This window comes from Culex quinquefasciatus, chromosome 1 (genome assembly GCF_015732765.1).
Source record: "Culex quinquefasciatus strain JHB chromosome 1, VPISU_Cqui_1.0_pri_paternal, whole genome shotgun sequence".
NCBI lineage: Eukaryota > Metazoa > Arthropoda > Insecta > Diptera > Culicidae > Culex > Culex quinquefasciatus.
Genome location: NC_051861.1, coordinates 110988285 through 111002939, shown reverse-complemented (window position 1 = coordinate 111002939; position 14655 = coordinate 110988285). Strand labels below are relative to the sequence as shown.

The window sequence follows — 14655 nt, the reverse complement described above, 5'->3', positions numbered from 1 at the left end:
AATTTAAAAAAAAAAATTCTAAATTACTTTTTCAAAACCACCAATGCACCATGTGAGCAGTTCTCTAGGATTTCGGTCATTCGATTTTTTTTTGTATTTTTTAATCCGACTGAAACTTTTTTGGTGCCTTCGGTATGCCCAAAGAAGCCATTTTGCATCATTAGTTTGTCCATATAATTTTCCAAACAAATTTCGCAGCTGTCCACAAAAAAATGATGTATGAAAATTCAAAAATCTGTATCTTTTGAAGGAATTTTTTGATCGATTTGGTGTCTTGGGCAAAGTTGTAGGTATGGATACGGACTACACTGGAAAAAAATGGTACACGGTAAAAAAAATTTGGTGATTTTTTTTATTTAACTTTTTATCACTAAAATTTGATTTGCAAAAAACTACTATTTTTATTTTTTTTTATTTTTTGATATGTTTTAGAGGACATAAAATGCCATTTTTTCTGAAATTTCGAGGTTGTGCAAAAAATCATTGACCGAGTTATGAATTTTTAAATCAATACTGATTTTTACAAAAAATCGAAATATTGGTCGCAAAATTTTTTCAACTTCATTTTTCGATGTAAAATCAAATTTGCAATCAAAAAGTACTTTAGTAATATTTTGATAAAGTGCACCGTTTTCAAGTGAAATCCATTTTTTTAAATAGTCGCAGTTTTTCATTTTTTTTAAATTAGTGCGCATGTTTGCACACTTTTGGCAAAAATATTTTTGAAAAGCTGAGAAAATTCTCTATATTTTGCTTCTTCAGACTTTGTTGATACGACCTTTAGTTGCTGAGATATTGCAATGCAAAGGTTTAAAAACAGGAAAATTTATGTTTTCTAAGTCTCTCCCAAACAGCCCACCATTTTTTAATGTCGATATCGCAGCAACTTATGGTCCGATTTTCAATGTTAATATACGAAACATTTGTGAAATTTTCCGATCTTTTCGAAAAGATTATTTTCAAAATTTTCAAATCAAAACTAACATTTCAAAAGGGCCAAACATTCAATATTACGCCCAATATTTCGATTTTTTGAAAAAATCAGTATTGATAAAAAATGCATAACTCCGTCAATATTTTTTTGTACAACCTGGAAATTTCTGAAAAGTTGGCATTTTATGTCCTCTAAAACATATAAAAAATAAACAAATTAAAAATAGTGTGTTTTTGCAAATCAAATTTTAGTGATAAAAAGTTAAATAAAAAAATCACCAAATTTTTTTACCGTGTATCATTTTTTTCCAGTGTAGTCCGTATCCATACCTACAACATTGCCGAAGACACCAAATCGATCAAAAAATTCCTTCAAAAGATACAGATTTTTGAATTTTCATACATCATTTTTGTATGGACAGCTGCGAAATTTGTATGGAAAATTATATGGACAAACTAATGATGCAAAATGGCTTCTTTGGGCATACCGAAGGCACCAAGAAAGTTTTAGCCGGATTAAAAAATACAAAAATTAAAATTGAAGAAAAAAGACCGATTTCGTAGAGAATTGCTCATGTGTTTCCTATGTGCATAGGGCCTTTTGAAAAAGTAAGGAAGGTTTTAACAGTGTTTAGGGACCATCCACAAACCACGTGGACACTTTAGGGGGTTGGCGATTGTCCACGATCCTTACAAAAAGTTTATTTTTGTATGGACAATTGTCCACGAGGGGGGGGGGGGGGTAACAGATTCCCAAAAAAGTGTCCACGTGGTTTATGGATGGTCCCTTAAATAAAATACAAATATTTAAAAATATCTTGAATAAAATTTTTGCGGTGCTGGACATTGGGATTTCATAAAAATTCAAAGCATTTTTAAACAAGCCAAACATGCTAAATATGATTATCAATGCAGAAAAATGCATTTTAGATTGTTTTCAGTTGATTAGAATACTATTTTCATGGAAATTCGATATTTTGGAAACTAATGATGGCAAAACGACTGGACAGGCGTATAATTGCATTTTACACCACTTTTTTCATTAAAATGTTGAAACCGTGGCTCGTAATTTAATTTTTTATACTTTTTTATTTTTATGCCGCCCCCCTCGACTTTGGTCAGAATCGAGGGACAAAAACTTCAAAAAATATTTGCAACGGCCTTAACAATATTTAAACAATTGTTTTTTTGAATAATTTAGCAAAATTTCCACAAAACTTCAAAATTTTGCTGAGATATTTAAGAAATAAATGTTATTTTTGTAGTATAATACAAAAAAACGCCCTTTATAAACTTAATTAACCACGTATTTTGACGACTTTTTCAATCAAAATTACCTATTACCATTCTATGTTCAGCTATCCTGAAAAGTCTAATTCTTCCCCGAACCATACACAAAAGCCTTCACATTCGACAATTATCAACCCTGAAGAGGAGACAATGACACACACACACCTTTTGCGAATTTATCCTGTCCAAAAGACCGTCGTATCTCTTGCAACTAAAATTCCTAACCTCTCAAAATTGCTCACATACATCATGCCGATATGCACTTCCGAGAGCCGACAGACATGATGTCCTCATCATCACGGCATCATCATTCTCGCATCACCTTTTGAGTCGGTCAGCTGGATGACGATGGGTCAAACTGTAAAAGGGGGGCACATTCAGATGTAACGTAACGCTTTTACGCTTTTTGACAGATTTTTTTTAGTTGTGGAGGAAATGAGTCAAAAAATTCGAAATTAAAGCGTTACGTAATATTTGAACGCATTCCTCACCAATGTTGATGACCCGTATACCTGGCCAGTTCATCGTCCGATTCGCAGCAAGCCATGCGAAATGAAGTGATAACCTTAAATCTCTGAATCAACCCAGTGGGCAAGGGCGTAAATGACAGCAGGCCATGACGGTACGGCTGGTCGCCGCCAGATACATGACTTGCTCGGATTGCTAAAAACAATACAGGACACTGTTGTGAAGTTTGCAAATGTGATGGGGGCACTTTTGGAATAGTTTCGGAATTTGTGTGACCACATGCAGAGAATAATTGATTCGGAAAAGTTGAAAAGTCAACCCCTCGTTTCTCTTAAAAGTTGTGCTATTTTACACCAGAGGGCCGCCGGTTCATGAAATGGAGAGAGAGCTATCTAAAAAAAAAGTCATTTCACCAACTTTTGCCCAACATTTTTCCGCAAAGTGTGGCGACGACGAGGAGAGTGGCTGCCCCCTCGGATTTTACATTTCCGGCAAGCGTCCGAGATAAATACAACAACAACAGAACAGCAGAGTGTGTGAAAAGTGGCTTTCGTTGCGGGTTAAAACGGCAAAAACTATCCTCCATACGGGAGGGTGAGTCGCTGGCAACACTGTTCGGTGACCGGAGCTCCACCAAAACTTTCTCTTTCCCCACTGACACGGAGTTGTGATTTTTATTTACACATTTTGCGATTTTCCAGACCCCTTCGGGGACTTTCCCTCTTCAGCCCTTTTCGAAAGTGCTGGGATTAACCGAGCGGAAACTCAAAGTGCTTTCCCTCTTTTTTTTTGCTGAAAAAAAACCTATAATTGAGGTTATGTGTGACACCAACTAGGTTCTTTTTTGCGCGCTCGCTGCACCATCTAGCGGAGCTTGTCGACAAATTTTCGCTCGAAACTGTCAGATTTGATTACAAAGAGAAAATGTGCAAAACTGGCAACACTGCTGACTCGCAGCAAAGCGATGCGTTGCATAAATTTTCGACAACCACTCGAGAGCGGTGACCAGCCCCTCGAGTAAAGCAAACAAAATGCAAACGAAATCAATCTTTTCGGTGGTCGGAACGGAACGGATGTGGTCGAGTTTTCAATTTTGACGTTGGAGGGTGTGTCCTCGAGAGGGAGTGCAATTTTGCAGGGATTAAATTGTGAGGGTTGGATGAGAATGAGAACAGTTTAAAAGAATTGTTGAAATTTAGATTTTTGAGTGTATGTTTCCTAAATAAATTAATTCTAATATTCAAAACTGAGAAATCTGACCAAAAGTTTAGAATAAAAATTAAATATTGATGATTTGATGTGAAATTTTTTTCAAAACATGATTTTTTTTAAATTTAAAATAATATAAATAAACTTTACATTCATTAATCCGTTGATTGTAATTATTGTTTTTGTAATTTTTGTAATATTTGTAATTTTTGTAATTTTTGTAATTTTTGTAATTTATGTAATTTTTGTAATTTTTGTAATTTTTGTATTTTTTGTAATTTTTGTAATTTTTGTAATTTTTGTAATTTTTGTAATCATTGTAATTTTTGTAATTTTTGTAATTTTTGTAATGTTTGCAATTTTTGTAATTTTTGCAATTTTTGTATTTTTTGTAATTTTTATAATATTTGTAATTTTTGTAATTTTTGTAATTTTTGTAATTTTTGTAATTTTTGTAATTTTTGTAATTTTTGTATTTTTGTAATTTTTGTAATTTTGTAATTTTTGTAATTTTGTAATTTTTGTATTTTTGTAATTTTTGTAATTTTAGGAATTTTTGTAATTTTTGTATTTTTGTAATTTTTGTAATTTTTGTAATTTTTGTAATTTTTGTAATTTTTGTAATTTTTGTAATTTTTGTAATTTTTGTAATTTTTGTAATTTTTGTAATTTTTGTAATTTTTGTAATTTTTGTAATTTTTGTAATTTTTGTAATTTTTGTAATTTTTGTAATTTTTGTAATTTTGTAATTTTTGTAATTTTGTAATTTTGTATTTTTGTATTTTTGTAATTTTGTAATTTTTGTAATTTTTGTATTTTTGTATTTTGTAATTTTTGTATTTTTTGTAATTTTTGTAATTTTTGTAATTTTTGTAATTTTTGTAATTTTTGTAATTTTTGTAATTTTTGTAATTTTTGTAATTTTTGTAATTTTTTGTAATTTTTGTAATTTTTGGAATTTTAACAATTTTGACAATTTTAACAATTTTGACAATTTTGACAATTTTGACAATTTTGAAAATTTTGACAATTTTGACAATTTTGACAATTTTGACAATTTTGACAATTTTGACAATTTTGACAATTTTGACAATTTTGACAATTTTGACAATTTTGACAATTTTGACAATTTTGACAATTTTGACAATTTTGTCAATTTTGACAATTTTGACAAATTTTGACAATTTTGACAAATTTTGACAATTTTGACAAATTTTGACAATTTTGACAATTTTGACAATTTTGACAATTTTGACAATTTTGACAATTTTGACAATTTTGACAATTTTGACAATTTTGACAATTTTGACAATTTTGACAATTTTGACAATTTTGACAATTTTGACAATTTTGACAAATTTTGACAATTTTGACAATTTTAACGTTTTGACAATTTTGACAATTTTGACAATTTTGACAATTTTGACAATTTTGACAATTTTGACAATTTTGACAATTTTGACAATTTTGTCAATTTTGACAATTTTGACAATTTTGTCAATTTTGACATTTTGACAATTTTGATAATTTTGACAATTTTGACAATTTTGACAATTTTGACAATTTTGACAATTTTGACAATTTTGACAATTTTGACAATTTTGACAATTTTGACAATTTTGACAATTTTGACAATTTTGACAATTTTGACAATTTTGACAATTTTGACAATTTGGACAATTTGGACAATTTTGACAATTTTGACAATTTTGACAATTTTGACAATTTTGACAATTTTGACAATTTTGACAATTTCGATAATTTTGACAGTTTTGTAAATTTTAAAAATGTTGACAATTTTGTGTGTTTTGTGTTTTGTGTTAAAGTGTTTTTTTTTAAATAAATTTTCTATGACTGTGCAAAACGTCACGACTTTGTTTACACAGTGAAGTAAAATTAGAAAGAACATTTGATGTGAATTTTTTTTTTGTACTTATTTTGTTTGTTAAAATTAGTTTTATTTAATATTTCGGAATCGTACAAAAATAGACGAAAAACATTGATAATGTAAGTCAGGAATCAAATGCACTTTCCACTGTCCTTCATCCTTGCCGAAACCTCACCAAAAGAGCCATACAAAACCACCGAATCCGGTCCCAGGCACTCGAACTTTGGAATGTAAACACTAAACGACCGTCCCGGGACCGTCGGACGCGTCGTCCGAGTTGGCAATAATGTTGGTTTTAGTCCGCTCCGTTCCCGTCGACAGGTCGCTATGAGCCCCTCGAGGTCGATCTTGAAATTCAATTTTCGGTGCACTTGAGCGTACTGGCAACACTGCAATTTGACGTTTTTGCGCTGAAATTGAGTTTTCCACGTGCGTTATTGTCGATTTACCGTCAATTATCGGGCTTAATTGTCCGCAACGTGCAATTTCGAGCTTTTTATCGAGCTCAAACAGTTTAATTGTCATTTATACTCGCCGATTTTCGGCCATTTTCCTGTGCGCGGTCACGGCCGCCATGTTTAATGTAGTGTAAATTTAATTTTTGGTTTTCTCTTTGTTCTTCTCCGCAGAAATGAATTGAAATCGTCGAGACGAGACATGAATCGCTAACCTAACCTGCAAAAAGGAAGAAAAAAGCCACAACAATTTGACAGTTGCAAAAGTTAAAGCGAGTGTAGTTAGAGCCAATTTTAACCCCTTCCCCGGTTTAGCGTGTGAGCGAGTGGTGACAGGTTAGTGACAGCGCGGCAGGCGGCGACAGCGGCAGCAATCACCGGAAACCATGGGCAAAAAGAACTCCAAACTAAAGCAGGACACCATCGATCGGCTGACGACGGCGACATACTGTGAGTATTTGTGCTTGTTGTTATTGTTATTCTAATCGAAGTAGGCCGCCGTGAATATTCAACAGGGACTTGTGGCGGCGATGGGTCAAGGCTAATTGCCGGGTAATTAATCCGGGCTTTGTGGTTATTTTGGGTGGGAAAACCACAGAAGGAAGTTTGGAATTGGGAGTTAATTTTGTTTTTGAAAAGGGGAGGGGGGTTGACCTTAAGCTTTAATGTACCGAGGAATTACCCCGGACGAGGAGAAGAAGGATCGTGACAGTTCGACATGGAAAGTCACTTTCACTGTGGTTAGCAGCAGGCTGGGCGATAACTGTCAAATGGGAGGGGTAAAACACTCTTGGAATATTTGTTCTAAATTTAAACAATTTTAAGAATTTTAAGAATTTTAAGAATTTTAAGAATTTTAAGAATTTTAAGAATTTTAAGAATTTTAAGAATTTTAAAATTTTAAGAATTTTAAGAATTTTAAGAATTTTAAGAATTTTAAGAATTTTAAGAATTTTAAAATTTTAAGAATTTTAAAATTTTAAAATTTTAAGAATTTTAAAATTTTAAAATTTTAAGAATTTTAAATTTTAAGAATTTTAAGAATTTTAAATTTTAAAATTTTAAGAATTTTTAAATTTTAAGAATTTTAAGAATTTTAAGAATTTTAAAATTTTAAAATTTTAAAATTTTAAAATTTTAAGAATTTTAAAATTTTAAGAATTTTAAAATTTTAAGAATTTTAAAATTTTAAGAATTTTAAGAATTTTAAGAATTTTAAGAATTTTAAGAATTTTAAAATTTTAAAATTTTAAAATTTTAAATTTTAAGAATTTTAAGAATTTTAAGAATTTTAAAATTTTAAGAATTTTAAAATTTTAAGAATTTTAAAATTTTAAAATTTTAAAATTTTAAGAATTTTAAAATTTTAAAATTTTAAAATTTTAAGAATTTTAAAATTTTAAAATTTTAAGAATTTTAAAATTTTAAGAATTTTAAGAATTTTAAGAATTTTAAAATTTTAAAATTTTAAAATTTTAAAATTTTAAAATTTTAAAATTTTAAGAATTTTAAAATTTTAAAATTTTAAGAATTTTAAAATTTTAAGAATTTTAAGAATTTTAAAATTTTAAGAATTTTAAGAATTTTAAGAATTTTAAAATTTAAAATTTTAAGAATTTTAAGAATTTTAAAATTTTAAGAATTTTAAAATTTTAAGAATTTTAAGAATTTTAAAATTTTAAGAATTTTAAAATTTTAAGAATTTTAAAATTTTAAGAATTTTAAAATTTTAAGAATTTTAAGAATTTTAAGAATTTTAAAATTTTAAGAATTTTAAGAATTTTAAGAATTTTAAGAATTTTAAGAATTTTAAGAATTTTAAGAATTTTAAGAATTTTAAGAATTTTAAGAATTTTAAGAATTTTAAGAATTTTAAGAATTTTAAAATTTTAAGAATTTTAAGAATTTTAAAAATTTTAAGAATTTTAAAATTTTAAGAATTTTAAGAATTTTAAGAATTTTAAGAATTTTAAGAATTTTAAGAATTTTAAGAATTTTAAAATTTTAAGAATTTTAAGAATTTTAAGAATTTTAAGAATTTTAAGAATTTTAAGAATTTTAAAATTTTAAGAATTTTAAGAATTTTAAGAATTTTAAAATTTTAAAATTTTAAGAATTTTAAATTTTAAGAATTTTAAGAATTTTAAGAATTTTAAGAATTTTAAGAATTTTAAGAATTTTAAGAATTTTAAGAATTTTAAGAATTTTAAAATTTTAAGAATTTTAAGAATTTTAAGAATTTTAAGAATTTTAAGAATTTTAAGAATTTTAAGAATTTTAAGAATTTTAAAATTTTAAAATTTTAAAATTTTAAAATTTTAAAATTTTAAGAATTTTAAGAATTTTAAAATTTTAAGAATTTTAAGAATTTTAAGAATTTTAAAATTTTAAGAATTTTAAGAATTTTAAGAATTTTAAAATTTTAAGAATTTTAAAATTTTAAGAATTTTAAGAATTTTAAAATTTTAAGAATTTTAAGAATTTTAAGAATTTTAAAATTTTAAGAATTTTAAGAATTTTAAAATTTTAAGAATTTTAAGAATTTTAAGAATTTTAAGAATTTTAAGAATTTTAAGAATTTTAAAATTTTAAGAATTTTAAGAATTTTAAAATTTTAAGAATTTTAAGAATTTTAAGAATTTTAAGAATTTTAAGAATTTTTAGAATTTTAAGAATTTTAAGAATTTTAGAATTTTAAGAATTTTAAGAATTTTAAGAATTTTAAAATTTTAAGAATTTTAAGAATTTTAAGAATTTTAAGAATTTTAAAATTTTAAAATTTTAAGAATTTTAAGAATTTTAAGAATTTTAAGAATTTTAAAATTTTAAGAATTTTAAGAATTTTAAGAATTTTAAGAATTTTAAGAATTTTAAGAATTTTAAATTTTAAGAATTTTAAAATTTTAAGAATTTTAAGAATTTTAAAATTTTAAGAATTTTAAGAATTTTAAGAATTTTAAAATTTTAAGAATTTTAAGAATTTTAAAATTTTAAGAATTTTAAGAATTTTAAGAATTTTAAGAATTTTAAGAATTTTAAGAATTTAAGAATTTTAAGAATTTTAAGAATTTTAAAATTTTAAGAATTTTAAATTTTAAGAATTTTAAGAATTTTAAGAATTTTAAAATTTTAAGAATTTTAAGAATTTTAAGAATTTTAAAATTTTAAAATTTTAAGAATTTTAAGAATTTTAAGAATTTTAAATTTTAAAATTTTAAGAATTTTAAGAATTTTAAGAATTTTAAGAATTTTAAGAATTTTAAGAATTTTAAGAATTTTAAAATTTTAAGAATTTTAAGAATTTTAAAATTTTAAAATTTTAAGAATTTTAAGAATTTAAAATTTTAAGAATTTTAAGAATTTTAAGAATTTTAAGAATTTTAAATTTTAAGAATTTTAAGAATTTTAAGAATTTTAAGAATTTTAAGAATTTTAAGAATTTTAAGAATTTTAAAATTTTAAAATTTTAAGAATTTTAAGAATTTTAAGAATTTTAAGAATTTTAAGAATTTTAAGAATTTTAAGAATTTTAAGAATTTTAAGAATTTTAAATTTTAAGAATTTTTAAATTTTAAGAATTTTAAGAATTTTAAGAATTTTAAGAATTTTAAGAATTTTAAGAATTTTAAGAATTTTAAGAATTTTAAGAATTTTAAGAATTTTAAAATTTTAAGAATTTTAAGAATTTTAAGAATTTTAAGAATTTTAAGAATTTTAAGAATTTTAAGAATTTTAAAATTTTAAGAATTTTAAGAATTTTAAAATTTTAAGAATTTTAAGAATTTTAAAATTTTAAGAATTTTAAGAATTTTAAGAATTTTAAGAATTTTAAGAATTTTAAGAATTTTAAGAATTTTAAGAATTTTAAGAATTTTAAGAATTTTAAGAATTTTAAGAATTTTAAGAATTTTAAGAATTTTAAGAATTTTAAGAATTTTAAGAATTTTAAGAATTTTAAGAATTTTAAGAATTTTAAGAATTTTAAGAATTTTAAGAATTTTAAGAATTTTAAGAATTTTAAGAATTTTAAGAATTTTAAGAATTTTAAGAATTTTAAGAATTTTAAGAATTTTAAGAATTTTAAGAATTTTAAGAATTTTAAGAATTTTAAAATTTTAAGAATTTTAAGAATTTTAAGAATTTTAAGAATTTTAAGAATTTTAAGAATTTTAAGAATTTTAAGAATTTTAAGAATTTTAAGAATTTTAAGAATTTTAAGAATTTAAGAATTTTAAGAATTTTAAGAATTTTAAGAATTTTAAGAATTTTAAGAATTTTAAGAATTTTAAGAATTTTAAGAATTTTAAGAATTTTAAATTTTAAGAATTTTAAGAATTTTAAGAATTTTAAGAATTTTAAGAATTTTAGAATTTTAAGAATTTTAAGAATTTTTAGAATTTTAAGAATTTTAAGAATTTTAAGAATTTTAAGAATTTTAAGAATTTTAAGAAATTTAAGAATTTTAAGAATTTTAAGAATTTTAAGAATTTTAAAATTTTAAGAATTTTAAGAATTTTAAGAATTTTAAGAATTTTAAGAATTTTAAGAATTTTAAGAATTTTAAGAATTTTAAGAATTTTAAGAATTTTAAGAATTTTAAGAATTTTAAGAATTTTAAGAATTTTAAGAATTTTAAGAATTTTAAGAATTTTAAGAATTTTAAGAATTTTAAGAATTTTAAAATTTTAAATTTTAAGAATTTTTAGAATTTTAAGAATTTTAAGAATTTTAGAATTTTAAGAATTTTAAGAATTTTAAGAATTTTAAGAATTTTAAGAATTTTAAGAATTTTAAGAATTTTAAGAATTTTAAGAATTTTAAGAATTTAAGAATTTTAAGAATTTTAAGAATTTTAAGAATTTTAAGAATTTTAAGAATTTTAAGAATTTTAAGAATTTTAAGAATTTTAAGAATTTTAAGAATTTTAAGAATTTTAAGAATTTTAAGAATTTTAAGAATTTTAAGAATTTTAAGAATTTTAAGAATTTTAAGAATTTTAAAATTTTAAGAATTTTAAGAATTTTAAGAATTTTTAGAATTTTAAGAATTTTAAGAATTTTAAGAATTTTAAGAATTTTAAGAATTTTAAGAATTTAAGAATTTTAAGAATTTTAAAATTTTAAAAATTTTAAGAATTTTAAGAATTTTAAGAATTTTAAGAATTTTAAAATTTTAAGAATTTTAAGAATTTTAAGAATTTTAAGAATTTTAAGAATTTTAAGAATTTTAAGAATTTTAAGAATTTTAAGAATTTTAAGAATTTTAAGAATTTTAAGAATTTTAAGAATTTTAAGAATTTTAAGAATTTTAAGAATTTTAAGAATTTTAAGAATTTTAGGAATTTTAAGAATTTTAAGAATTTTAAGAATTTTTAAATTTTAAGAATTTTAAGAATTTTAAGAATTTTAAGAATTTTAAGAATTTTAAGAATTTTAAGAATTTTAAGAATTTTAAGAATTTTAAGAATTTTAAGAATTTTAAGAATTTTAAGAATTTTAAGAATTTTAAGAATTTTAAGAATTTTAAGAATTTTAAGAATTTTAAGAATTTTAAGAATTTTAAGAATTTTAAGAATTTTAAGAATTTTAAGAATTTTAAGAATTTTAAGAATTTTAAGAATTTTAAGAATTTTAAGAATTTTAAGAATTTTAAGAATTTTAAGAATTTTAAAATTTTAAAATTTTAAGAATTTTAAGAATTTTAAGAATTTTAAGAATTTTAAGAATTTTAAGAATTTTAAGAATTTTAAGAATTTTAAGAATTTTAAGAATTTTAAGAATTTTAAGAATTTTAAGAATTTTAAGAATTTTAAGAATTTTAAGAATTTTAAGAATTTTAAGAATTTTAAGAATTTTAGAATTTTAAGAATTTTAAGAATTTTAAGAATTTTAAGAATTTTAAGAATTTTAAGAATTTTAAGAATTTTAAGAATTTTAAGAATTTTAAGAATTTTAAGAATTTTAAGAATTTTAAGAATTTTAAGAATTTTAAGAATTTTAAGAATTTTAAGAATTTTAAGAATTTTAAGAATTTTAAGAATTTTAAGAATTTTAAGAATTTTAAGAATTTTAAGAATTTTAAGAATTTTAAGAATTTTAAGAATTTTAAGAATTTTAAGAATTTTAAGAATTTTAAGAATTTTAAGAATTTTAAGAATTTTAAGAATTTTAAGAATTTTAAGAATTTTAAGAATTTTAAGAATTTTAAGAATTTTAAGAATTTTAAGAATTTTAAGAATTTTAAGAATTTTAAGATTTTAAGAATTTTAAGAATTTTAAGAATTTTAAGAATTTTAAGAATTTTAAAATTTTAAGAATTTTAAGAATTTTAAAATTTTAAAATTTTAAGAATTTTAAAATTTTAAGAATTTTAAGAATTTTAAGAATTTTAAAAATTTTAAGAATTTTAAGAATTTTAAGAATTTTAAGAATTTTAAGAATTTTAAGAATTTTAAGAATTTTAAGAATTTTAGAATTTTAAGAATTTTAAGAATTTTAAGAATTTTAAGAATTTTAAGAATTTTAAGAATTTTAAGAATTTTAAGAATTTTAAGAATTTTAAGAATTTTAAGAATTTTAAGAATTTTAAGAATTTTAAGAATTTTAAGAATTTTAAGAATTTTAAGAATTTTAAAATTTTAAGAATTTTAAGAATTTTAAGAATTTTAAGAATTTTAAGAATTTTAAGAATTTTAAGAATTTTAAGAATTTTAAGAATTTTAAGAATTTTAAGAATTTTAAGAATTTTAAGAATTTTAAGAATTTTAAGAATTTTAAGAATTTTAAGAATTTTAAGAATTTTAAGAATTTTAAAAATTTTAAGAATTTTAAGAATTTTAAGAATTTTAAGAATTTTAAGAATTTTAAGAATTTTAAGAATTTTAAGAATTTTAAGAATTTTAAGAATTTTAAGAATTTTAAGAATTTTAAGAATTTTAAGAATTTTAAGATTTTAAGAATTTTAAGAATTTTAAGAATTTTAAGAATTTTAAGAATTTTAAGAATTTTAAGAATTTTAAGAATTTTAAGAATTTTAAGAATTTTAAGAATTTTAAGAATTTTAAGAATTTTAAAATTTTAAGAATTTTAAGAATTTTAAGAATTTTAAGAATTTTAAGAATTTTAAGAATTTTAAGAATTTTAAGAATTTTAAGAATTTTAAGAATTTTAAGAATTTTAAGAATTTTAAGAATTTTAAGAATTTTAAGAATTTTAAGAATTTTAAGAATTTTAAGAATTTTAAGAATTTTAAGAATTTTAAGAATTTTAAGAATTTTAAGAATTTTAAGAATTTTAAGAATTTTAAGAATTTTAAGAATTTTAAGAATTTTAAAATTTTAAGAATTTTAAGAATTTTAAGAATTTTAAGAATTTTAAGAATTTTAAGAATTTTAAGAATTTTAAGAATTTTAAGAATTTTAAGAATTTTAAGAATTTTAAGAATTTTAAGAATTTTAAGAATTTTAAGAATTTTAAGAATTTTAAGAATTTTAAGAATTTTAAGAATTTAAGAATTTTAAGAATTTTAAGAATTTTAAGAATTTTAAGAATTTTAAGAATTTTAAGAATTTTAAGAATTTTAAGAATTTTAAGAATTTTAGAATTTTAAGAATTTTAAGAATTTTTAGAATTTTAAGAATTTTAGAATTTTAAGAATTTTAAGAATTTTAAGAAATTTAAGAATTTTAAGAATTTTAAGAATTTTAAAAATTTTAAAATTTTAAGAATTTTAAGAATTTTAAGAATTTTAAGAATTTTAAGAATTTTAAGAATTTTAAGAATTTTAAGAATTTTAAGAATTTTAAGAATTTTAAGAATTTTAAGAATTTTAAGAATTTTTAGAATTTTAAGAATTTTAAGAATTTTAAGAATTTTAAGAATTTTAAGAATTTTAAGAATTTTAAAATTTAAGAATTTTAAGAATTTTAAGAATTTTAAGAATTTTAAGAATTTTAAGAATTTTAAGAATTTTAAGAATTTTAAGAATTTTAAGAATTTTAAGAATTTTAAGAATTTTAAGAATTTTAAGAATTTTAAGAATTTTAAGAATTTTAAGAATTTTAAGAATTTTAAGAATTTTTAGAATTTTAAGAATTTTAAGAATTTTTAGAATTTTAAGAATTTTAAGAATTTTAGAATTTTAAGAATTTTAAGAATTTTAAGAAATTTAAGAATTTTAAAATTTTAAGAATTTTAAAATTTTAAGAATTTTAAGAATTTTAAGAATTTTAAGAATTTTAAGAATTTTAAGAATTTTAAGAATTTTAAGAATTTTAAGAATTTTAAGAATTTTAAGAATTTTAAGAATTTTAGAATTTTAAGAATTTTAAGAATTTTAAGAATTTTAAGAATTTTAAGAATTTTAAGAATTTTAAGAATTTTAAGAATTTTAAGAATTTTAAGAATTTTAAAA

At 20.6% G+C, this 14655-nt stretch overlaps 1 protein-coding gene across 1 annotated transcript in view; it reads left to right on the top strand.

Annotated features, from left to right (window-relative positions):
* Positions 1-14655, top strand: part of LOC6052346 (frequenin-1) — a 170415-nt gene that overhangs the window by 42984 nt on the left and 112776 nt on the right. Inside the window, exon 2 of the mRNA XM_038266745.1 lies at positions 6418-6693. Coding sequence (XP_038122673.1) covers positions 6630-6693 — 64 coding nt within the window. The 5' untranslated portion in view covers positions 6418-6629. The remainder of the gene's footprint in view (positions 1-6417; positions 6694-14655) is intronic.